The following is a 27,567-nucleotide window of genomic DNA, read 5'->3' as shown; positions in this document are numbered from 1 at the left end:
GAATCAATATACTGTGGTACATAGAACAGGGACAAAATAATGGATTAAAAAGTGGTTGATGATTTATTAAATTGGTTGATAAAATAATAGCAACAATAATAGCAATATATGTTTTATTTGGGCTAATAAGTAAGAAAAGAAATACCATATAAACATTATAACTATAATTGATGTACTTGTTTGATGGGTTGTTAAAAAAAAATACTATTTAACCTTTTGTTTTGTTTAGTGAAAGAAGGTTACAAAGTACGATCTGACCTGAACATATCTTTAGAATTCCGCACTACTGCCAGGAATGGCGTTCTTCTGGGAATCAGTAGCGCCAAAGTAGACGCCATTGGTATAGAAATTGTTAATGGCAGGGTAAGTGGAAATTCAACATTTACCACCTACATCTGATATAGGGGAGAAATCCTTTATAAAGGCAGCAGTATCACTATCTATTTTCTATATATAGTCTATATATGTGTGTGTGTATTTATATATAGTATAAAACCATACATGGGCAACTCATATTTATTTTGCATGAGATGAGAAATCTCTTCCTGTTATCATAACAACTATTAACTACTAAAAACAGTTTTGCATTTTTACTAAAAATAATTTACATGAATTATAGTAAACATGCAGTTTAGAGAATGCTCAGCTAGAAATATTCCTTTTTTAAAAATTATTTTTCATTATATATTTATATATATACATTTTTTTATAGGTTCTGTTCCATGTAAACAATGGTGCAGGAAGGATAACAGCAATTTATAAGCCAGATGACACATACTCGCTGTGTGATGGCAAATGGCACCATGTTCAGGCCAATAAGATAAAGCACAAAATCGTCCTCATAGTAGATGGAAACACAGTTCAGACTGATAGTCCTCATGTCCAATCTACCTCTGCAGATACAAATAATCCAGTTTATGTTGGTGGCTACCCAGGTAAGTGTCTGCATCTATATAAAGTATTATATTGGAGTCTAACTAGCATATTGTGTTAAACATATGTCATATATCTATAGGGATTAACAAATACTTGCTGCTTAAAGTCGCAAAATTGACACATCCTATTGTAGACATTTACATTAGAAGGGTATATTGCAAGTAAACATTTTAGGATTTAAAACATAATTGTTCTAGTTTCCTTTTATCAGATTAGTTCACCCTTTGAATGGCTGCATATATTTTATTTAGATGGAATTTTACATCTGAACACTACACATAAAAGCTTTATTCCTTTGCACAGAAATTACTCTCCATATTTGAGGCTGGTGTTAGTGCTAGATGCAGCTAGTGTTAGATGCAATGACAAATTCATATGCACAATACTTCAGTTTTTTACAGATCATATGGAAAACGCACAAACAACAACCTAAAACAAAGGCAAACATATACATACACAATCACAAGAACTTTGGCTGCTATCAAAATCATTAAACAATGCTGACACATAACTATCTAGATAATATAGAAAAAAATCAAAAGTTTTAACACCCCTGTTTATCTTTTGTTTTATTCCAGTCCCTAGACCTAATTAATTTGCTTAGGTCATTTTAGGGTTTTTGTGGATGCTGATAATAGCCAATCAAATGGTCTCTTGATACTCATGGGGTCACTGTATTAAAAAAGCTCACACCCAGCAAGTTTTCCTTGCAGTCTGAACAGTATAGATAGGATTTAAAATGTTGGAACTTTAAATAATAATAATAATTTGCTGTGGCCTTATGGAATGTAGAATGAGTCGCTAATGGCAGTGAATTGAGCCAGACCTCACCCTCTGCTAAATAGCCAAATCATTGTAGAACAATGTCAGCTTTGCAATTTCTTACTCACTATGGACTCATCTCAATCCCATTGGTATTTGACTCCAAACAGTACTCTGAAATAAGTACCTTTTGTCTGGAATTTCCTTTAAAAAATAGCAGTGCACTTTCTTTTATTTGTGGGTGCATAGGCACTGCTGTATCTACTGCAGCTGTATATCTGCAGTGTGAAATACTGTATAAGGCAATGTTGCTTCTAAAAAAATTTATAGTGAATTTGGTGATATCACAACTGGACTGACGTTATTGTTCTTGTTGGATTTTGTGACATGCAGAAGAAAAAGTTCTAACTCTATCGAGTTGGCCACCTTTACAAAGACACAAAGCAGTGTAAAATATTAGTACGTTAAAAATGGGGAAAGGTTATTTATAGGGAGACCACGACGTAATACTGGTGACTAGTCATTTGCCCTGTGTTGCTGTTTTTTTGTGCAGAGCTTCTAGAGTTGAGTTTCTCATATTGTACTTTTATATGCTTTTTTTTTATCTTTATTTTTCTGCAGTTTCACATAAAAACTAAATGTATCCAGCCATTTGCTGCTAGCACCTAATTATGGAGATAAAGTTTGAACTGTTGTTATAAGTCTTTCCATAGATACTTGCATTCTAGATAAAACAAAAGTACATACAAAAGATTCAAAGTCAAACATTCACAATGTGATCTTTTTTTTTTCTTTTGTCTCATGTAGCTAGTGTAAAGCAAAACTGTCTGACCAGCCAGACTTCATTCCGTGGTTGCATAAGGAACCTGAAACTGATAAAGGGCACCCAGATTGAGGCCAACGACTTCAGCAAAGCATTTGAGATACGTGGAGCCTTTCCTCATTCTTGTCCAGGAACAGACCTATAGACAAAAAGCTTAGGCTAAATACACACGTGCAATAATTGTCAATGGACAGGATCTTTTACGACAAAGGACTGCACGATGCATGAACGAGTGCTGTACATACAGCACCATTTTGCTCTATGGAGAGAGGAGGGGGAGAACGACGAAGCGGCACCCCCTGCCCTCTCTCCCCTTCACTTTCATTACAATTGTTCATCGTCCATCATCAGTGGACGAGCACTGTACACATGCAAGATTCTTGTCCTATATCAGCCCTGAGCCAATTATCAGACGAGAACCATTACACGTGTGTATGCAGCCTTATTGTCAGCTTCTCACCATATTCCTAAACACAAAGGCTAAAATAATCACACAAGTGATGTTATCACACAAGAGTTAACATAAGTGCATTCTGTGTCAGGCTTTAAGATTGATTACTTGCCAGAGATGTGTTGATGAAATAGTCCTGTGACATAGCAAAGTAATATCATCCCATGTTTTTTTAAGGCAAAAGCTGAACCTCAGGCACAAAAAAGGCAATCACCCACACAGCAGCATTCAGACTTAGAACCAACCAGGAGTGTTGCTTGAAAACATTGCTCACAAGGAAAATGCTGATTAGTGGTGAGAACAAAGGGTAACCTCATTGGCCCACTGCTGCCCTTTTACTTTATAGTTATCAGGTCCGGGGGTGCAGAGATAACACCACTGTTTTCCTTATTCCTTACAGAGGAAGTGGTGTCTTGGCTGCTTTGCTGTGTAAATCTTAGGACTGACATCCATTGGCACATAAAAATCTCCCTTTTTTTGCATTTGAATTTACCTCTGTGCCTGAAGTTCAGCTCTAAATGTGTTTCCAACATTATATCCAATATTTTCAGCTCAGGAACAACGTTCCAGTTACTTAAAAGACACATATACACCACAAATACCTCTGGTCATCTAACAATTAAATTAATACGTATTTGATTACTGTGTTAACCTCTGGATGATACTGAACACTTGACAGTAATTTGATTCCTTCAGCCATGATCAACCTCTAAAATCTTTTTTTTAATTCAATAAATATGCAGTTTGTTTTGTACATTGGCATTTTGTCTTTTTCCTTTTTTTTTTAAGATAAGGTTATAAAAAAGGGTTAAGAATACAAAGACCAGCATAATTTTATTGTCCTTAGCAGTATTTTGCATTGGATAATTCATTTAGTTAAAAAGTGTGTAGTTTCAGGATCACATAAACATATTGATGCATTTTAGATCTTTACTGCTTCCTCATTGGGTCAGCCATTCATCCCAGTAAATCATTGTCAGGCTGCCATGGATTGAGGTGCATACTGAAAAGCCTTCTATGATTCCTGTTAAATAGGACCTATCATTAAATTTCACCTATTACAGGAGTCAGTGGCATACAAGGTAAAGGAATATGTAATTCTGAGTACCCCCTATGAATCATGTCCGGTAGATTGTGTGATGTGAATAAAAGATCAGCAAGGCACAACTAGAATATGTTTTTCAAAAACAAATTGGTTCTCTACCACATACATATACAAGTGTAAACTTTACCTTGCTAATGCACATCATCAATTGTTCTCAGTGGCTGTCCACAGAAGGAACAGTCAGAATTAAAGAGTGCAGCTTCGGGGCATGCAACAGTGAGGACCTTGAACCTGGTATTGATGCAGGGTGCAAAAGAAAGGTAGGTGTGTGGTCTAGTTGGCAGGTATTATGGCAAAATCTTACCTACAAATGTATCTCCAATTTTTTTGGATTACTATTATATGAATGTAATCAATAAGCATAGTTCTAATAATCACCAAAGAATGTACTGAAGGTCTGAGATATGTAGAACAATGATAATTCAGGACTGCAGGACTGAGTCAGGAGCTAATTGCCTCTGAATCCCCTTCTGCTGTGTACAGCCTCACAGAGTGGTGCTGGAGATGCCAAAAATCCATCAGGCTGCACCGCCAAAGGGAAGCGGGGGCTGCTGCTATCTTAATTTTCCTGGCTGCTGCAAATTACATCTCTGGCAGAAAAAACAGTGTTTCATACTGCGCACAGCACAGAGTCACCAGACAGATGAGCATTTCCTAACACCTCTGAAATGAATTGAAAATGAATTTCCTAACACCTCTGAAATGAATTATTTTTTTAAAGGTTATCCCACAATGACAGGATGATTCCCACGGTTGCACAGCCGTGGGAATCCTCCTGTAGGCGTGGGATCCCCGGGCACTAGAGGTTAAATGAGGATAAGTCTCCCCATTCATTCACCTCTAGTGCTCTGTGATTGGCTGAGGAAAGGAGAAACCTGTCAGCTCCGCTCCCCTGATTGCTCTTGCTTGGTTGAAAGTAAGGGACACCAACTCTTATTTTTGAATGCTTTTATTTTGAATGCTACATTTACCACCATACTCTTCATTTCCTAATCCTGTTGAGAACAGGGTGCTTTATTAGAAAGCATCCATAGTGTATTTTTAACAATAAGCGAGCAGGATTGTTCAAATTATACAAAAATGTTTAACTTTTTGCCTAAATACCTAAGAAGAGAAGGCATTATTGATTCTTGAGAAAAAATGTTACGGTAAAAATATTGTGTGATATTTAATTTTTTAATACATGTATTGATTTATGAATAATTATGGGGGTCTAAATTTTTTTGTAAAGTTTGGTTGCAAAAGTGTACAGTTTGAATGCAAAAGTGTGAAGATAAAATGAGAAACCCTGTAATATGTTAATGTATTTTTTACATTGATTGAAGGAAGGCAACATACACGCCATTTACCACAGAACTACTGGCTAGGAAGCTGACGCTCTACTGTATTGGCCAGTTTAAACAAAAGACAAAAAAATGAAAACAATAAGGTTTTATTTATTGTTTTTATCAAGTGGCTATAAAGAAGTAGCATAGAATGCATAAAAATCAGGAACAGGAACTTTACCAGTTTAAAAATATGAACCACATTCTTCGGTAGTTTTAAAACAAAACCAAAGTTTAACTACATGAATGAAAACAAAAGTTGGAAAACCTAAAACAGTTTATATAATAAACTTGAAATATAATTGTAGAGTAGAATAGCTGTTAAATGCAATCCTAAACTAACTCAATGTAGTGTTGTTCTAAGAAACAGAATTGCTTCTGCCAGGCCCTCTTTCGTAGAAGCTCTTAAATCTGACTTATTTATTTTTAGAGCTGAAAATAGTCTTTCAACACTGACTTGGGTGGTTGGCATTGTTGTTACGGTTCTAGCCACAACACTAATAATCTCGGGATAAACAAGGATGGCTTCTTCTACAGTCAGTTTCGATGAGCCATCATACTTTTCTACTTCTTTGAATTCCTTAAAAAAATTCCTGCTGGAATCTCTTTATTTGGACATTTTCTGGTCGTTCATCTTTCACACATATGCAACCTCGCTTTACTGTTGAAAGTTACATTTTGTCCAAGTAGGAATCAAAGTCCGATTCTTCATTTGAAGATGATGATCCTGAGTTACCAATGCTATAGCTTCATTCAGTGGTTGTGTTTTAGCTAGTGATCCCTCCATGCGAATTGCTACATCATAGAGGCCTTTTTTGCAGTCTGGTCATCGCTCAACAAAATTCGGGTCATTGGATCAACATAAATAGTAGCTAACAAGATTTGATTATCCAGTAAGAGATTCAATCTTTTCTTCATTGAAGATACAATGACATCAGCTATTAACCCTCCACCTTTGTTCAAGCAATATATCAAGTTTCTAGGTGTCTAGATTGCAAACTCTTGGTGACAGTAAAGGTTTTAGAATGTAGATATTTCAGTGCTTTTACTTTTGTCCACTGGGTTTCAGTTAATAAAACATTTTCATTGTCCAATTCTTCAAGAAAGTCTTTTAGTTCAAGCAAACTTTACCATCAAATAAGTGCTTCCCCGGCGTGTTGTTTGATCCAAAATGGCTCCTTTTCCTACATGTCTTTTGAAAATGGCATCTGTTTTAGGGGCCCTGGCTACAACAGTTACTTGCCTCAATTTGCCAATTAGAGTAGCTGCATGACGATCTTTCAATCCATCTTTTATTGCAAGTTGCAGAGTATGAACAGCACAAAGCATACTATATGTTGAATAGTTGTATAATTAGATGCTTCTTCACCCCGCGGTAATCCCGAGTGTGGATTTTACCTGCAAAAAGTAATCCCGAGTCACAGGAAATTCCAGGGAAACACTAAGTTTTTTCTCCATTTAGGCCTAAAAAGGCTGGCTGTGAAAAGAGAGACAATGGTACACTATTCTTTACTACTATTCCAATAATGTGGTCTTTACATTTTCTCTGGTGTCATTGTTATGGTAACTTTGTCAGATATAAAGAATCTTCTTAGTTGTGTTTGGTCTGCAGTAGATTTCTGAACATTTTTTCCCAGAAGTAGATGGTTTATTTTGATTGTTATTATGCTCATTCACAACTTCTAACACTTTAGGATAAAAACGCTGCAAGTGTCTTTTCAAATTTGATGCTTTTGTAAGTGCATTTTGTTAGACCCACTGAAACTGCTAATTTTTGCATCACATTGTTTTTCACCATCATCTTCAAGAATACATTGGTACACATAATGTTTCCCATCACTTGATAATGTAAAGTGCTTATAAACAGTAGACTTTATCAGGTTTGTTGACAGACTTTTTGCCATTGTGAATTAGTGCCGCTTTCACTAAAATATATATAAAAATATGTTATACTAACTAGAATATTCTTTGTTTTAAATACAAACATACACATAGTCCTGCACTATTGCAAACATACATAAAACACGGCACCATACACACAAATAAGCTATAGCCCTGCATTAAACATGGACAAACATATATACTATACACACAACACGCAGCCCTACATTTTACTCAGAAACATACACACAATATGCACTATATACAAACATTCATACATTCCTGCACTATACACACAAACATACACATAGCCCTGCAGTTTTATCCAGAAACATGCACAAAGCTTTCCATCATAGTACACACAAGCAGCCATGCAGTTTTAAAATAAACATGAACACTTACAGTTGAATCCAAAAGCTGTTCCTCCAAGTTCTTCTAAGCTCTTTTAGCAGACAGAGGAAGTTAAGCAGACGCTGCTGCCTTTTATCTTTGTTTGCTGATCTTTGCCGAAGACAGGGCAGTGGGAGGCTCCAGGGCCAGGGGGGCACTTAACTAACTTCCTAGTATCTGGTGGTGTGCAAAATTATGTTAAAGTTCAATCCTGGATGGGAGCATATATGGAGAGTGCAGACAGGACACCTGAACACACATTAGCCCATAGCACTCACCTACATCTATATCATTACACTTGTTTACACTCAAATGAACTTGTTAAACATATTATATCTGAAATAAAATGAAAACACTTTTTGTAATGTACATAATCCAGATTACAATAATGTGAATGTCAGGTTGTATAATAGCTCAGATGAACTTCACACAAGTAGAATTACAACTATGCACTGGGCTTTGTTATTACATCAGAGAAGTACCTAATTATGACTATTGTTTGTGAAATAGGACATTTCAAGTGGCTGTATTTTTTTTTTATTATAATTTATCAGAAGTCGGAGCATTTTTATTGACTCTGACTCCGACTCCAGGTACCCAAAGTTGTCTCTGACTCCTTGACTCCAACTCCCACTCTACAGCTCTGTTCTCAACAACATGAGGACCAATTGTACTGTACTCTAAAGTTCTAAATGTGCACATATCAGGACAGTTTACAAAGTCACATATAGACTTGAGTAACAATATCTTATGACTTGAAAAAACACAAACCTAATACCACTACGTATGCTTTACTATCTCAGATCAAATACAGAGATATACCTTGAGGGAGACATTGAGTTCCATACACATGTGTATCTATGTTTGTACAGCAAAGTATTGGGATAATCTTGACACGTTTCACAAAGCGTTGATTTTTCAAATGTTGGGTTTTTGAGCGACCGATCGGAAGTAACTGCTGCTCACTCTTATGGAGAAGAGCACAGCAGGGTTCTGCTCACTCCTCCCCACTCACCCCAACCCTTCCTGTCTATAGAATAGAATAGCTCTATGTGTACAGCATTTGTTCACTCATCTGTCACTGAAAACAATCAAGAAAGATCGCTTCCAGCAACAATGCTCTGATGTCTATTAGAGGTCTTTACAGGGCTTTAAATAGGAGCAAGAAGGGCTCTTTACAGGCTTTTTAGTGTTTTCCATGTAAACCCTATCTTAAGACAAATTCTGAACATTGCAACTGAAGGGCTGAGCAATCATTGCATCTGGTATCCAAGTGAACACAGCCTACAGCCCTGGTGCACACCCTGAAGCCATTTGGCACTAAATACTGACTCAAGGCAGCAATAAAAAAATATTCTGTGGATTCTTGTAGTTCAATTATATGGCCTATATTTTTCACTATCTTTTTACTATGTAACCCACCATTTTTTTTACTTTTTTGTGATCTTATGCAATGGAATTTGCTCAGAACACTGTACTTCTTTACCATGTTTGCAGTTCTATCACTTAGTATGCCTGTAGTCTCTTACCATCTCTTGTTGCACATCTGCAGTCTCTGACAGTGTTCTGTAGCATTATATTTGCCAAGTATTTCCTAGGGCCCCTTGATATTATCAGAGGCAGCACTTAAGGACCTTATCTAGTCTGGGCGCCACCGTGGTTTCTAGCATATTAGGTGCTATACTGTTTATTACTTAGCATTATTTAGCAATTGTTACTATTGAAGAATATGTGTACATTTCACCTGTTTCACACCTATGCATTCTTACTAAAGTGTGTTCTCTTATGTATTGTAATGCACATCATTTGTTCTAATGTAATATATTGGAAATGAGGGTAACTCTAACTCTTGCAACAAGGTTGCTGCTAAAAGATGTGTCACGGTGCCTCTGATCTAAAAGTCCTCTTTACCAGCGTGCAAGAGCTTGTACCCCTGGGTTAAACCCAGAGCCCACATTAAGATCACTTTATATACTACGACTATGTCTTCATTTTGCTTGTTGCCTATCACCCAAAGGTACAATATTTCTATGTCAAAGTGTCTAAGTCAAGAATTTTACAGTTTACAAAAATTATTTTCTTTTCTTATAGGAATTCACAACAAAAGGTAGTTTAGAGTATTGCTCATATACATTATTATTGTATGTACAAGAATGCAATTCTTTTCTTTCTTTTCTTTAGGACCAGTTTAAAAGCCATAGACAGTAAAGTTCTTGGAAAGACTCATTCAAGTTTAGATGAATAGTCTCTGTTCTCAGAGAGTTCCAAATTTTTGCATGAAATACATTTTTACGTAAACAGGTAGGAACATAGTTTTATGTGACTTCTGTAATTCATTATTCTTTATAATCAACAACTTTACAGTAGTTGCTGTAAAATATTTTTATTTAATGCATTCTAGTTAGTATTCTATATTATTTTTGTATCTTGAATATTTTTTGAATATTTTAAAAATATTCTCCAGCTCCGATGACCCTTTCAGTGCTGATGTGCAGTAGGAAGAAACACATCAGATAACAAATGCTAATTGTTTTCATGAAAAATTCATTTGAATGGTACTTTAAATATTTCTATATACTGAAAAAGTAAAGAATAAATAAAAAACAAAACAAATTAGCTAACAATCCAACAGCAAAACAATAGAACACCAAAATATTACCTTATCTTGTGGAGACAATTTGAAATCAAAATACAGAGGTTTTCCATGGTTTCATGGAGGTGATTATGACATACTCAGTATGGCTTCACTCTTCAAAGCAAGCCAATTTCATGAGCTTTACATTCTCCCTTACAGCTTCAATCCGGTAAGCTCTAAAATTTGAAAGCTAAATGGGAAGTTCATTAACACTGGTACATCAAAAATGTATGGTGATAACTGGAGACATAGATAACAAGTGCTTACATATTGACTATAATCTGTAATTTAGAATGAAGTTAAACTTAACCCTAGTATTGGGAACATTGGTATGGATTTTTATGTAAATTATGTAAATTGCTAAGTAGTAACAATGCCCTTAAATTAAGCATGTGAACATGCAAGACAAGCCAACAGGTTCACAGAAATTCCATACCCCCACGTCTGCCCATATTTACTTTTTTTTTTTTTTTTACTCCCCCACAACCCTATTTATTGACATGGACAAAGAGAAAAAGAGAGAAAAAGACCTTTGTTAACTGAAAGTCATTCTGATCAGAGCATACTTCTGTCTACCCACCACTGACAGCACAGGTGCCTGAGAAGCCAATTGCCAAAGCCTCACCTTTGTACTCACAAAGCTTTAGGTTCTTACAAATGTACAATGGCTGTTCTGCCATATAAAATATAGCATAGCATACCATCAATACAGAATAAAAGAGAAAACTATAAAAATCAGTCAGTGTATACCTGTCTAAATAGGCAAAGGCTGGATTTCCACCATTGTCCTAAATAACCTTTGGTTCTCACACCCTAGCTATGTGAATCAAACTTTCAATTCCTGAAAGAAGATTAATAGTGGCTTGTTATATGAACAGACATTATTGTATCAGTCCCAGATAACCTAACCACAAATTTAATTTGGGACAGCTCAATGTAAACACCAGCGGTGCAATGTTTTGGCAATACACATATCTTGCATACCCTCCAAAATACCTTACATACCTTACATATTTTGCACCTGAGTGAGTGCTGACAACTGCAAGTTCTGACAGCTGCTGCTTCATCTTTGTCGACATGTATAATTGAGGTTAGTGACACAATTCTCCTAATATATTTGGCCGACTGATTTATTAACCTGTGTTTACCTTCAAAATCTAATCACATGCCGGAAAAATTGATTGAAAAAATTGAGCTTTTACCTAACAAGATTGGATGGTTAAAGTCAACACAGGTGGATGTCACATCTCCTTTCTCTACGCTTCATTAAATTAGGTCAATTGTCTCTGTTGTAATTTACACATTACGGTAACACAAACAGCTGGCATAGAAAAGAACAGTGCCTTTAGGATAGAGAATCCTCCTTCACTTTGGATTCAGTTAACAAAATTATCAGCTTGACATGGTGCGTTAAGAAAGAAAAGTTGTACGCTGGCTTAGCACATTTTTATAACATCATTGAATGACAGAACACATGTGCAACAAAATATTCTTACCTGCCTGATTGCAATTTTTCAGTTGCATGCAGCTTTACCCACCATCTTCTTCCTTCTTCTCTCCCTTTTGCTCTTCAGCCCTATTGATGGACCAGTCAGGATGATGTAACGCTTGCCATTTTTTGACAGTTTAGGACTGCAATTAGACATGTAAGAAGTTTTATTACAGAAGTGACATCACCTGTCTGTTTCTGCAATAAAGTCCTGCCTGATACCATATTTTGTTTAGTTCCGCTTTAATGTTGGCGCAGAAATGACATAATAATGATATGTGCAGTTTTGTTCACAACTTGCTACAAAGCTACAAAGAAATAATTACTGCTTATGCACTGTGGGAGGGGAACTGAGGTAATTCTTCCTCATGTCTGCAGCAGACTGATTACATCATCCTAGCCTTAACAAAGTAACTTAATTATAGCTTGGTCACTGTTTTTTAATTACCTTCCTATAAAACGACAGCGTTTCTGTATACTGTAAAATGTCAGAAATTTATGCATACAGATTTGTAAAATCATTGAAATGTCCACTTTAATATGGCAGTTCAAGAAGCAATACCAATAAAACAACCATGGATGATTTTGATCGGTGGAAATAACTGCACTGTGTGAACCACAGTTTGTCTTAACACATCAGGATAGCACAATAGTTTTGCTGATACATACATTCAGTTTTTACACAATAAAGCACCTTGTAATGATTGTGCATTCTGCAGCCTAAACACAACCATAAAACAAGTCACACAAGATTCTGCAGAACTCTAAAAACCAAAACAGACAAATCAGCTCACAAAATGCTTTCCATTCAAATGGTTTGCATTCACACAAACACTCACATATAAAAAAAAACCAACGTACGAGGCACCTACCATTATAAGAGTTAAAACATATTATTAAAAGTGAATACTGAAGTGAATGACAGATGGTTTACATGTACTTCAACTGAGAAATATTTCAAATACAAAAGCATGATCATATCTACAATAGATATAAAAAGTAACTGTACAAACATAGTGGTTCATATACAAATGGTTACACATTAGTTACGTTCTGATGCTAAGTAAAAGCATCCATGTCATCATGTTCATTCCTTTTTAAATGCACCTAAAAGAAACAATGTTCCCTTTTATTAGTGGGCTTGTGTTTCAAGTCTGTCCAGCAGAAAGGAGGTATCCAGATGTCATCACCACATCTGTGTCCGCAATAATACTTGTAGAAGGATAAAGTGGCAAGGACCATAGCTTGGCAGCTTCTTGGTAGTGTTTTGCTTCCCATACAAAAAGAATACAGAGTTTTCATAAATTACATTTCACAAAGAACATAGATACACATTCATTCAAAGTCCACAGGCTTTCTTCACAAAGCTAATGTTCAAACTTCATAGTACCCGGAAGTCAGTATATTCCAAGAGTCAGAGGATGGCCGGTCTTAGCAGCGTGTAGACTGCATTTATTACAATACATTCTGTAAGTGCAGCTGCTTGGTGAAAGTGTTGGTAATAAATAAACACTGGTTTCAGCAAGTTTTGGGTCTTAAAATCCATTCTGCATGTGGGTTTACATGATACACATCCAGCATATAGGTATCTGGGTCCAAGCAATGTTCTCCTGCAATGACATAAAATAGATGACAAAATCAGAAAAAGGCAAAATTTCATGAATGTTTATAGCAATCTTTGTTTATAATGCTTATGTCAATTAAATATAGAAAAACAATGTTATATCTGTATATAGGATGTTAAAGGTGAACCTTAAGGCATATGTAAGACACAAATTGAAAACATATTTGTATTCACCTATTTCAACTTGATTGTTTAAACTAGTATTAGATGAATGCATTTTAGAGTGGGAAACAAAAACTTCAGTCATCAGGACAGGAAATGGGGGTAAATTTCTGATAAGAGTCACAAGGCCCTTGTTTTAGGTTTTAGGGAACTTCCTCCTGCTATAATTACTATATCCACAGCTCACAGTATATTAGCATTGTGGTCAGTAGAAAGAATGCATTTGACATTGCTGACCAATGGGAAGAATATCACTATTACAAACTTCCCTGTCATCTACACAAGTCATGAAATGCTCTTATATAAAAGGGAACAGAAGTTATGGCTGGGCCGTTGGACCACCTGAGAACATACGTAGATTCCCAATCCCTATTCTCTAATTAAACCTCACTCTACAAAAGAAACAACCAGTCTTGCCCTGAGCTTTACTTTTAACCCAACCCTAAAAATGAATCAGTACTTTATCCATACTGCCATGTAACAGGGCTTGGTCCTGACGATTCAACATTTAGGCACTAAGAAACAAATTAAGGGAAGCAGAGACAGTGTCCAATTGTCTGGGCTCGGGTGATGGACAAGGCTTATCAGCACCAGGTTTGTGTTTTAAAGCACTTGCTCCCTTTGCACATAAAGAACAATTCCAAGATTCTTGGGGCTACCCGGCCAAAGTGCTATTGGTATTATAATAGTAGGTTTATAAACATACTGTTTAAAAAGCACTGAACAATAAACAGAGCAAGAAATATGGAATAATCTGTATAACTGCAGGGACTTTAGTGTTTGCATAATGTTGGAAATGTTAATACTGACCAAATAGCTCATAGTGGATATCAAACCTTTCTTTAAAGAGTACTTGCACTATGAATTACATTTTACATCCTAAAATATCATTACATGATGCTACATACACCATGTTATCAATCCATCCTAAATAATAACTGTAAAACTATACATTTGTTGGCATTTCATCAAACAATAAGAATGTTTGTGATTGTTTTGGATACAAATCTAGCATTTGTAAAGCTGCCTCCAACATCTTTTAGTGATCAGTCCTGCTGGTTTGCTAAACGACTATCAGGAAAGATCACTGCTGTTTCTGAATGTCAAGGATTTATCATGATGCTTCCTGTATGTCCCACCCCTCCCGGTGCTGTCTGTACGGCACTTGTTCATTCCAACTGGTCCTGGAATAGACACTCAATGACAAACAATCTTCCATTTTTCAGAGTTTAACTAATACTTTTCGCTGTAGGTTGAAGTTTTATTGGTGTGATGTCATAATCAGTTACTAATTTAGACATTTTAAAGAAATCCTAATGCTAGGAAATCTAGCATTGAGTTGAGGTACTGTAAATAGACAGAAGTGAAAGATTCTTAAGAAAGGACATGACATATTTACTGTTACAAAATTAAAATTAACCTCAAACCACTGATAAACATAAGAGACACCTACATTTTTTAAAATTGTAATTAATAAATATTTAAATAGGAGTTTTGAATGTCTGTACCTAGACCTAAATCAAATACATATGTTCTTCTGCTAAAATCAAATGTAGCAACACTTACTGGTATATGACTATCAAATGTGAACATTTGGGATAAAATAACACATTATATTAGCCTAGAGATATAACTGTACCTGCATCAGACATGTGTGTTTTATTTTGCTTCAGTAAACCAAACCACACTATTGTGTGATAATCTTTGGCAAAGTTCTGATAACATCTAAATCCTCTGTGACTTTGCAAGCTCTCATACCTCTTTTCGGTCTTTGCAGTCTTTCTAAGTACAGAAATCATTAATGTCCCTGTTCCATCATTACAGAGAGAAATATTCATCAGAGATGTGTAATAAAATGAGAGGCTACAATACCATCCAGAGGCCTGCTGAGAACTCTATTCGGGATGCTAGTGGGGCATTTATTTGATTTCCAATCAAAGTAATGGCAATTTGTGGATAAAAGATGGGTGAACTATTTTTATTTATCTTTAATGAAAATTTGGATATGAAGATGGAAGCTACCATTGCTGATCCCCTACCAAAAACACAATTCATTGTTGTTCAGTCTGCCACTTGTTAGATGTTAAAGCCAGGATCAACCAAGCAAGAAGCATTTTCTTTCAGATAGCAATGGTAGGCTTTGAGTTTTTCTCACTAGAGGTTTCCTGTAAGATGTGAGGAAATAGCAGAACATGTAGACATAAGTTTTAATATTAACTAGTCGTTTAAAGAATAATTCATCCCATCAGTGCTGCAGATATGCTAGGCCCTGGAAAATCACTGCTTGCTTTGCTTTGCTTGAATATGTTCCAAGAGTCTGAATACTGCTGTTATTAAACAAAAACAGGAAAAGGGCATTGGCAGAAAAAAAGTATTTTAAAAGAATGGGACAATGAAGACACTTCAGGGTATATTTATAACAGAGTAAATGTGATAATCACCAAAGAGTTATTGCAAGATTCATTTGTAATGAATCTGCTTTATAGTATATTTATTAATCACTATAAAATTTTAACAGAATAATATTTTCAGTTGCACTTTATCTTCCCTATTCCTTCCTCACATGTAATTTTCCATCTTCCAAGGCAGGTCACAATCTGATTGTACACCATGAGAATCTTTCTAGTGCTAACAATTTTTTATTATGTTTTCTTTTAGATTGTTGAAACAGCTGGTAACATGATTGATCATATCATTTTCAATATTAGTTTCAGAAAAGATTGGAAGCTTACCTATGTTTCCACCTATTTCATATAAACTTTGGTTGTGTGATTTTTCTGATGTTCCATGGCTAAAAATGTAAGAGAAATAGATTTATCACTCTGATTGAGAAAAGTCTTTGTTGCTTTCTTCTTCACTTAATGTGTACGAGCGGCTTATTGTCTAAAATGTCTTATACCCAGCTGCTGCTCTCTTTTCTCTAAGCTGTATTCTCTAGTGGGCACTACTAATTAGTTCCAGCATTCTAACCAAATGTTCTGCTGAAAAATTGTTTGGTTATTTCTTATTACAATCATGAATATGCCCTTCAAAAAAGAGACTCCATAAATTAACAAAATGGGAAACACAGATGTTAATGACAATATTGTGGCAGGAAAAGCTGGCAAATAATAAAGGTCTCTAAAGGAAAGGCATTGAGGCAGCACCAACTATATTTTCATGTGATTCGCATTACAGAATCATGGTGTTAGATTGATAGGCTTTCATATGGCCGGAGAAGATGTTTGACCATTGATACAGCAGCACAGCAGAAAGGCAGAATATTATTAAGTAAAATATTATATTCATCTTGATTTTGTCAACATTTTGTCTTAATAGAATAAAATACTATTTTCCTGTACATTATGCAATTTTAATAAAGTAATTGCATTATGTTTATATTTTTACCTTTTACCTTTACCTTTTAATTTGGCAATAACATGAAAAATTAAAGACTTTGACAACAGATCTAGCTACAAAAAATACATATTGAACACAGACTGTTGGGCATATGAAGTAGTGTAGAACATTATAGAAACCAAATCAACTTATCTTTGAGGTAAAATGTGATGGGCTGCTATAGCTGGCTGCACTTAAACTCATCATGGGTCTTTGTAATCCTATTGGAATTCATATTATTTAGCAGTTCTGTCTGTTAACATTCAAAATTTCATACATAACCCAAATCTACCTTTTTATCTACTTGCTACTTGTATAGCCTAAAGCCCTCCACCAAAACTCCTGTTTTTACATCCCTAAAGAAAGGTTTTTTTAAACCAATTTGCAACATAAAAAATATATCACAGTAATATATTTTAAATATTTTTCTAATAAATAGACTAAAAAAATAAGAAATGATCATCTTTGTACACCTGTTTTCACACTGAAAGCGTGCCAGGATGTCTTTGGCTTTTGTCCGACTGTTCAGCTGAATTGCCATGGAAACCTTTGAGTGCAGTGGAGCATAAACTCTTATCACTCCTTCAGGTACATCACAGTGCTGAAATATAAAAGCGAAATAGAGCTATAATAACCATGACACAGGCAGCCTTTGTTTTTGTAGGCTTATCAATGATGATAGACAAAACACAAATTGACCTCAACAGGAGAGACATTGAAAAGTCTAAAAATAATCATCTATCCCTAAGAGTACAGCAGGATTTACAATACTAAGCAAAAGTGTTGAATTATTTTAGTTTTAGCAACAATGACCCTGAATATGCATGCATTAACTACAGCTAGGATTAGGTAGTAGTTACGAGACACAGAGGAAAAGTGAGCTGTAGAAAAAATAAATCAGACATTCAAAGAGTTCACATAAAGGAAATGCCATACAATGTAAATATCTTATAACTGCATTGATCTTATGCCAGTTACACAGATCTTCCCATTTTAACTTCTTTCCTATGTTGTATCTTTACTTTACATCAATGCTCTATTCAGTTCAGTTCAGAATTTTTAGTGTAAATATTTCTGTTGCCTTTTAAACAAACTTTTTATTTCTACAGACAGCTAATTGTTATCTAAAATTACACATAGGACACCACCAAAAATGGTGGTATGGCCTTACTGTGGCTATACAGTTGCTTAAAAATGAGCAGATGCTGTACTGTTATGCATTGTACAAATATGCATTGTGCTATGCTAGTTTGAAGGTTCTGAAGCAAGGGGAGAACCAAAGAAATCAGTATGAAAAAGTGTCAGGAGGAGCTATGGCCATGACAAAGTCCAAGTTACCAGCCTTTCAACCATTTATAGAGTTCTTTTTATGTTAGGCAGAGACAACCGAATGGGACACTGCAGGCAACAGACTGAATTTTATAAATGGGTCCAATATATGTTTTTCCCTCTGACAATCTATGAGGTGGGGGAGCACAGAATATTATAAGTAAGTAAAATTGAATGGTGGCAGAAAAACAAGTTAAATACCTCCCTGCCCACCTATGATTATAAAGATGTGTAACATTTTTATGGGTCTTTCTTTATGGCATACACTTCGGAAAGAGCAGCTTCCTAACTAATATATAGAATTTCTTGATGGCTACACATCGGAAAAGTCAGTTTCTTATATAGTAAAGATAATAAATAAAGATCATGAACTATATACCTCTCTCCTTTCAGGTCTTTCACGTTCCATCGTCTTCCTCCTTAGAAGTTTCCTTACACTCTTATCAAAGATGAGCTGCTTTTTGTTATTATTCAGAGCAGTTTCATTCATTTTCCGCACTTGTGAAATCAGAAAGGCTGGAACCTGAATTAAGACAGTTCATTCTGTTATAATGGTGTTTTCTAACATTATCCTGCAAGTTTTTGATTTGCAAGAATCTTAACATGCAGGCTTGTTTATGAAGGAAATGCTAATACCTGGACTCTCACTACTTTTCGAACCATACTTTTTTAACATGATTGCAACGCTAAAGCTGATTTGCTTTACAAATGCTTTGAACTTCATAAACCCAAGTTCCAGAAGGCTTTGTTCTGCTTCCTAAGTTTAGTTGTTGCCACAAGACCCATAGATGTGTGGTAAATTAAAACTACTACTAATAGGGAGCCATAAAGGTTTTGAAGGACTCTGTACCAAATACATCTGTACATTTAGTAATACTCAAGTAACTAAAATTATATAAAATTTAATGTCTACAACAAATACAGATAATTACTATAGGAGTAGAGTATTGTACCATTGTAGCCATTGACTGAGGTGGTGGGGTTTAACTGATACCTTTTATTTGCCAACCAAATGTATTTATTGTTATCTTGTATTTATATAGTGCTGACACATTATGCAGCACTTCAAATATTATTCCATGATAATATCACTAACTGTTCAATAAGGGGTGCACAATCTAATGCCTCTACCATAGTCATATTTAATTGACACAGTCTAAGGCAGGGGTAAGCAACCCATGGCTCCAGAGCCGCATGTGGCTCTTCGGCCTCCTTGTTGTGTTTGTAACATAATTATTAATTATGCATTGATTTTGGGATAATAATTCATGATAAACAAACATTTAAATAAATAGGTATATTATAATATGAAATGAATTAATTTGATCATGATCACAGTGAATTTAATTAAAATGATTGATAATAAAATAAGATGCACTATCCCACTTAAGTAAAGCTCCACATTATTTTTGCATTCAATCAAAACCATTGTTTTATTTATTTATTTAAAATTTACAAATTTGGAAAGCATTTAACCACCTGAGCGTTACACTGATTTCTAGATTTCTGTTCCAAAAGCGTCACAGGTTTTCATGAAATTTTTTTTTTTAAATTGTAGACCTGTAACTTACAGAAATATGTCCGAATAGGGTTCTAGTAGATATCATGAATATAAAAAATGTTTGAAACACACAATCATGTAAAAAAAAAAAAAACTTTTAATAAAATTAAAGGAAAAACACAAAAATCAGCTTAAACAAGAACACATAAATAAATGAAAAATACTGAAAATGCGATAATTCGGTATAATGTATAGTAATATATTTTTCTAAAACACCTCCCTAGTGTCCGTCACATACCTATAGACAAAACCACATAAATATATTTTCTATTATTTTGTATTGGATTGGATACAGGACTTTGTATTAAATCCAATACAAAAAATTTGAATTTTCCGCTACGACCCTCATGGACGGGCGCACGCACGCGCATCATCAGGAATCGCCGAGGGACGCGTACGCAAATGCCGGGTATTCTAATTCTTTCCAAACTTCCATGCAAAAAGTGTTACATTTTTTGCATGGAAATTTATTTTGGATTGTAGGCTCTAATTCACCGAATTACCGCATAACTCACCAAAATATGTCCAAAATTTTATAAATTTAATAATTAAATTTTTTTTTATAAAACATAAAAAAAACATAAAAAAAAAAAAATCTTTAAAAAAAACTAAAAAAAGTTAAAAAAAAAAAAAAAAGTAAAATGTAATGTACAGTAGCTTATATAATATATATATAATACAATTATATATATATTATATAAGGATTTCTTTGTATTGAACTCAATACAGCTTTTTTGTATTGAGTTCAATACAAAGGAACTCAATGCAAAATTTTGAATTTGCCGCCCCGCCTCCCTCCCGCGCCGACGCACGCAGCGACGTCACCGGGAAACCCCGGTGATCGTCTCTGCACTCGCCGGCTGAACACAGAAGACACAAGACGTGTCCGGAGGAGCGGAGGAAGAAGGTGAGTATTTTTTTTTTTTTTTTTTGTCCAGCGATCGACGCTGGACAGTGACAGTGACAGGCACAGGGATAGGGACAGGGACAGGGAGAGGAGGGAGAGGAAGCCGGCTGGCTTAGAAAAGAAAGCCAGCTGGGTTTCTCCTCTAAGCCGGCCGGCTTTTTCTTTTAAGGAGAGGGACACCCGACGCTGGAGGACGACGCTGGAACATGGACCCGACGCTGGAACACGGAACCGACGCTGGATTAGCACAGCGGGACCAGGTAAGTGGGGATTTTAGTGTAGGCGAAAAAATACGGGGTTAACCAAAAGAGCAAAAATATTTAGTGCGAGAAATTACGGGCTTAGCGGTTAGGGGGTTAAAGGTTTGTCAAATTGTCTACTTTGTTTACAGGACTCAAAAAGGCCTGCATAGTTCAGTGTTTAGTTTATTTCAAAGTAGGCCTACACATGCACACAGCACTTCTGTTTGTAGTATTCTGTTGTTGTAACAGGTAAAATTAAAAAAAGATTTAACACTTTTAAAAGTTAATAAGCTGTGTTATGTTTTGCGGCTCCATACTATTTTTCTTCAGTGGAAGAGGGGCAAAATGGCTCTTTTGATAGTAAAGGTTGTCAACCCCTGGTCTAAGGCCAATTTACATGGGAAGCAAATTACCCAAACTGCATATTTTTGGGACACCATGGGAGGAAACCCTATATTTGTGTAAGACAGGGAGAACATACAAACTTCTTACAGGTAGTGCCCTGGCCGAGTATCAAACCTGGAACCTAGCACTGCAGTTGTAAGTGCACTAGCTACTGAACCAATCATAGTTTAAGGTACATAAGGTTAAGTCAGGCTGTATACAATTCTGAAAATGGTTCTGAAACCAACATGGTTATACATGAGTAGTTACAGGCAGGAACAATAAAAAATCTTTCTTTAAATGTAGAAAGTTTAGGAAAGGACCATGAGCATCCCAAAGCTTACAACTATAAATTAATATATAAATAACATAGAAATATAAAAACTTAAATTAGCCAATAATAGCTCTCTCTCAAACCCCAAAACTTGCAGAAATTACTTTTAAAATTTATTATTTTTTGGATATTGAAGTAAACATGTAAAACCGAATAGAAAACACTAAATTAAATTATAATGTTCTTGTGCTTACTATAGTTTTGAATTATTCCTTCCTACTTACATATCTTACATTGGAAAATACGTATTATATACATTTTTTCCTCAGATTCTAAGGGCTTCTTCTCAGATCAGAAAGGTTGACTGTGAACATTTTAATGAATATACCTAGCTAAAATTTTTTTGCTTACACTGAAAATGCTAGGTTGCCGCAATGAATAGATGTGGAAATTATTGTCTGCTTGAGGTATAAGTTCTATACAAAAATAAATCCATAAATAAAAAATAGATCATAAATCCATTATAAAATATGTTATTAAAGTATATGTGCACAATATTCAGACAGAACAATAATATTTACCATGAAAATGTTTAGTCACTGTGCAAAATTTTTATATACAACTGTCAGTACAACACTTACATTATTCTTTCAGCTGCCTACTACAAAAAGAGAGAAATGTTTTCTTACCGTCCATAAAATATCCTGGTACCTAATCAAAAGACGAGCAATGTGTGCAGTAGAGGCAGCTGACTTCATTTCTTCCTGGTTGGCACCTTTCCCTTTGTAAATAAATAGGTTTGGAGCAAGAATCATAGATACATTCCATAGGCTCATTTTATTTTTCTCTTCATTTGTCACTACCTTTTTCAAGAAATGCAGCAATGCCTAGAAAAACAAAGAATAAATGTACTAAAATATGTAAGAATTAATTTCTTTGACGGTACCTGCAGTCCAGCTAGGGTCTTACTCTGAATAAATATTTATTATGTATTACAAAAACTTCTAAAAAAAAGCAGGTCAGACCCCATGACTTATTGTTAGTATACTATATTTAGTATACTCAATAAGCCATATTTAAGGAATAGAAATGGTTCAATTTCAATAAATGAGAGAATGCATGTTGTTCTTGTTCTGATGTGTGTGGTGCATGTTAGACACTTGTCCTACAGTAGATAATTTAAAACTGTTTGTAACATCATTATCAGCAGATTGCCTGTATGTGCATAGATGTGATAGATCTATACATTACACACTAAGGGCCTGATTTAATAAAGCTCTCCAAGCTTGGAGAGAATACACTTTAAGTGAAGCTGGGTGATTCAGCAAACCTTGAATGTTTTTTTTCAAAGTCATTTGCTATTTGCTAGCAACGTTTTGAACCCTTGACCAGATCCATTCCAGGTTTTCTCTATCACCCAGCTTCACTGATGAAAGTGTATCCTCTCCAGCCTTGGAGAGCCTTAAGTGTTAGAACTTCTGTGCAAAGATTATTCTACTGCAGACTGTCAAATCTGGTATTTATAAATCACTTTCTTTACAAAAGGGTCACTGAATATGTCTACTGAATACGGTTATAGGTGTGTGCAATAGGCCTGATTGAATAAAGCTCTCCAAAATTGAAGAAGATAGAAGATCCTGGAATGGATGTTTTAAAAATAATTTGCTATTAGCCAGCTAATACTTTAAATGCCAAATCTATTCCAGATTTGCTGGATCACACAGGTTCACCCATGACAACCGATCTTGTCCAGTCTTGGAGAGCTTTAAATAATTAAATAAATCAGGCCCAATCAAGCCTATTGAGCTATTGAGGATCTAGATATTCCAAATGAATCTCGGTAGTTATGTTTTGCCATAATTCCTAAAATCATAATTATTTTAATTAGTGTAAATTATGTGGGATTAGTGTATATTAGCATACATAATTCCTTTGAAATAGAACTTTACTAATTCAAAAACCATTGTGTTGCTGTGCTTGTCTGTATTTGTGCATCTGTCCACACAGTCTTAACCTATTCTGATCTTACACTTGCTCAGCATTTAATTCCTTCGACTGGATCTAGTGTTCTCTCTACTTTGGGGGTCATGTCATCACATCTAAATGACACTTCCACTGGATCACCTTAGGGGTGAGAGGAAATGAGATGCTGTGTGCAGGGACATTGGGCCCATATAATTGGTATTTTGTCCAGTTATATACTTGATGTTGTTGCCTTGTTTTGTTACAGACATATTTAAACAGGAATGAAGACTAAACCATTTAGCTGGAAAAAGGCAATCCCTATCCTGGCAGTATGCTCCAGAATCCCATATTTTCACTGTTCCTCAGGCCAGTATCTATTCATGTAAAGGAAAACAACAAAAGACTTGGGAGTTATATCACAAATATACTCAGGTATTAAACCAAATTTATCAGGTTACCTTCTGTCAACAACAGCTAAAATACCTTAAATATGAGGCTAGGATCAATTACATGCTCCTTCATTTACAAAACATCTGAGAATAGCAATAAACATACCTTGGGAAAATAATGGGAACTACTTGCTCTTCTGTACATAATACTGATCACATTGCTATCATCACCCTAATTAAGTCAATAACTAGGAAAGGGAATAACATTCATATTAAAGTCTTTAATAAACTAAATGGCATCTGTATGCACAGCTTTCTCTGACTGCAGAGCTGCCACGATTTATTGTTGAAGGCTGCCAAGTGAAAATGCTGGATTTTCTTTATGTGGGAAAACAATACATATATTTAAAATGAGCCTGTCAAATGATTGCAAGGGAAGTCACATTTTACTCCCGAAAGAAAATGCATCCAAATATCTAGTGATTCTGTATCTAATTTCATTTACCTTGGCAGTATCTCTGTTGGCATCTGGCAGGAGCATGATTAATAGATGAAGAGCTTGTAGTTGCAATTTGATCTTGGAGATTTCTAAAGAAATGAAAATAATTCAAATAAGAATTCTTATATGAAAGTTGGCAATATGATTAGTTGCAGAGAGAAGGCTTGCTTTGTTCTCATGATAATCTGTTTTTATAAAATATTGCACAGCTGAAATATTAGCCTGCCATAACTCTGTCTTGGGCATCACTCAATGATATAAATTACTCATTATTCCCAAAAAGATAAAGGCAGGATACACAAACTTATTATTTCATTGATCTGTGATCATTGAGTCCCTGGTGCAACAATATCTGAGACCAAAGTGGCATACAAAGTTACTGAATCACAAATACAATGGTCCTAGCATTAAAGTGAACCTATTTTCTAAAGTCCCAATTCCTAGAGCCTCAAATATATATGCATAGCATATTTTGTGCTAAATATCACCTAGTTAGGGTTTAAATCTAATTTAAGGTTAACTAAAGCTAGAAAGATGTCTTTTCAGTATTTACAGAAAAAGACAAAAGTATGTTTTAATGAAAAGGGAATCCATTACTATTCATTTTACAGCCACAAGAATACAAATTCCAAAGATATTTAGTTGGCTTCATATAATTATTTGCATATGGTTTACTGTAACTTGCTGCATGACTGAAATGTAAGCACAGTTGATGATAACTACAGATTTTTCACACTGTATATATACAATATGCTTTGCTTGCTCTTTGTGTTTAACTATATCCATTAAAATATGCTGTATGAGATTTGTTTACTTTTTACAAGGAAATAATGTGCTCCAAGCTAAAAGTCTAACATTAGGTAAAATAATTAAAATGTTGTATATGTAACATTTAAAAATTCAACATTTTGTAAAACATTTCTGTATATTTATTTATTTGATTTCCAGTAGTCCCCTGACAAGGTTCTGTACTGAAAAGTGTTCTACTAATAAAGGTATTTGTTCCTGACTCCATGCTGCCAGGAAATCACAATTTCTTATTGCATGATATACATTTACAAAGGTCATAATAGAAAACTAATGTCAAATCTTGTGTTTTTATCTAGCGGGAGATTAACAGATGTTTTAGAAAGTGTTTTACATTTATATGTGTTATTATTTTGAATGCTTAATACATTACTTTTTAATCTTGCACCTACTTTCTACTAAGGCAATGAAGGCGGGTATATATTCCATTGTAAACAAAGGAGTTGGCAACTCTCTTATAAACATCTTAAGAAGACCGGCCGCATCATTGTTTCGAACCTTCTTCCAGTCAAAACTGTTATCATAAAATTTTGTTTCAAGCTCCTGACGAAGGCTCTGCACAAAAGAGAGTTCAAAGGCAAAACATTATTGAGTTTTGTTAAAACATTTTATATTTTCAATAAATCCCACTGTCTTACCCACTGCCCCCTATTTTCTGGCTTTCATTTAAAACTGAATTATGTGTGTGCATGCGTATGTACATATTTTAGGTAAGTGTAGCATTGCTTGTGAAGTGTGATCTGTTCATTACTGTGCATGCATGGGGGCAGCTTCTTTGGTATTGCGCATGTGTAGGGATATAAAATAATGGCAGGCCAGCCACGCACTTAGAGTTTTGATATTGCACATATATAAGGGCATGGACACACTTTAATGGCAGTGGATCACCTTATAGCCTTGTGCGTCTATGGAGACATGGCTGCATTTGTGATGGCAGTGAACCTGCCCAGAAAATTACACCTTAAGTGCTAGGAAGAAGAGCCAAACAATTATGTATTTTAGTGGTATTCTTAGCTGTTTGTATGGAGTTTTATTTTAATGAAATTTTGAACATACAAGTATACTTCTCATTCAAACAAATGACTGACCTATTATAATATATAACAACTTTACAGAAGATAAAGTGCAGTTTTCTTGCAGGTTTGGAGGACAGCACTGTGGTTTATGTCTTACATGAACAGCTTACATTACACACTCAGCACAGGGCCTCTTTAATTGTAACCAGATGTTTTTAAACAGCCAACCATTTTTGGAATATTTGCTAATTCCAAATAAGCTAAACATATTTTTTCTTTTAAATCTGGATGTGTTTAAAATGTATGCAGTTTCAGTCTAATTTATCCTTGTGACAGATTTCGTCATTATTCATGAATGTCACAATGAAAATTAAGCCAGAATCATTTCAAACAATCCCACACGTGCAGCCCATCAATCCCACATCTGAATGTTTCAGAAAAATAGCCATATCACATGTATTAAATCACGTCAAGCATGAAAGAACCATGAAAGCAAAAAGAGACGGCTTCATCGAAAAATTAAATTGTTTGAAAGTTAGGTCAATAAAAGTGAACTGCGACTGCCTGTAAATTGGTAGCCTTTTAGTCTTTATACACGGCTAGACTCTACAATTACATGTACATAAAAATGATAGAAAAATGACAATCTTTATGCATATAAGTAGATTGATATGTACACAACAGGCTGACTTTTGAAACCAAGCAAAAAGAAGAGCCGTTGTTACCACACAACACCCATACAAATGTTAAAAATTAGGCTGGTCTGGCAGTTTTACCTTTGCTCCAGTTTTTACACGTATGCTTTATATGCCAAATACCATTTCCCTTTTAAATCTCTGTGTTATTTATGCTACTAAATAATATTCAGCAATGGTGTTGTTGGGCCCGAGCAACCTGGTTACTGCCCTTACTAAATTTACATGTGTTCTGTGCCCACCAATAGCACAACAGTGAGAGTGCAGTGGGGCAGGTGGCTACACATTCATCCTTTCATCTTTTTTTCCCTGTACTGATGGGAATATTTCCGCTAGTACCAGGAAATATGATTCAGGTCCTAACTACCAGTCAGCAGCTGTGCTCTCTTCCATAGGAGTGAACAGCAGTCTTTCCTGTTTTTTAATCAATCCATCGTGCCATACTGACAAACAGCACTGTAAACATGGCTGATTGTCCCATGAGACCATATGTCCAAGGCGAATATTATCTGATGTGTGTACGTAGTTTAACACAAAC

At 35.2% G+C, this 27,567-nt stretch overlaps 2 protein-coding genes across 6 annotated transcripts in view; one reads left to right on the top strand and one right to left on the bottom strand.

Annotated features, from left to right (window-relative positions):
• Window positions 1-3,726, top strand: part of LAMA1 (laminin subunit alpha 1) — a 101,600-nt gene extending 97,874 nt beyond the window's left edge. For both annotated transcript variants that reach the window (XM_072411412.1, XM_072411413.1), the window contains 3 exons: window positions 230-363; window positions 713-935; window positions 2,506-3,726. In XM_072411412.1, coding sequence (XP_072267513.1) covers window positions 230-363; window positions 713-935; window positions 2,506-2,666 — 518 coding nt within the window. In that variant the 3' untranslated portion in view covers window positions 2,667-3,726. The remainder of the gene's footprint in view (window positions 1-229; window positions 364-712; window positions 936-2,505) is intronic.
• Window positions 3,727-12,666: 8,940 nt separating this feature from the next.
• Window positions 12,667-27,567, bottom strand: part of ARHGAP28 (Rho GTPase activating protein 28) — an 83,580-nt gene continuing 68,679 nt past the window's right edge. For 3 of the 4 annotated variants that reach the window (XM_072411410.1, XM_072411408.1, XM_072411411.1), the window contains exons 9-14: window positions 25,711-25,873; window positions 24,518-24,600; window positions 22,348-22,545; window positions 18,670-18,813; window positions 17,435-17,562; window positions 12,667-13,407 (exon numbers count right to left, since the gene is read on the bottom strand). In XM_072411410.1, the coding sequence (XP_072267511.1) occupies window positions 13,212-13,407; window positions 17,435-17,562; window positions 18,670-18,813; window positions 22,348-22,545; window positions 24,518-24,600; window positions 25,711-25,873 (912 nt within the window). In that variant the 3' untranslated portion in view covers window positions 12,667-13,211. Of the gene's footprint in view, window positions 13,408-16,315; window positions 16,375-17,434; window positions 17,563-18,669; window positions 18,814-22,347; window positions 22,546-24,517; window positions 24,601-25,710; window positions 25,874-27,567 lie in introns of all 4 variants that reach the window. The other variant, XM_072411409.1, reaches the window with a different exon arrangement.

The sequence above is a fragment of the Pyxicephalus adspersus genome, chromosome 5 (assembly GCF_032062135.1).
Source record: "Pyxicephalus adspersus chromosome 5, UCB_Pads_2.0, whole genome shotgun sequence".
NCBI lineage: Eukaryota > Metazoa > Chordata > Amphibia > Anura > Pyxicephalidae > Pyxicephalus > Pyxicephalus adspersus.
This window is presented reverse-complemented; position numbering and strand designations above follow the sequence as displayed.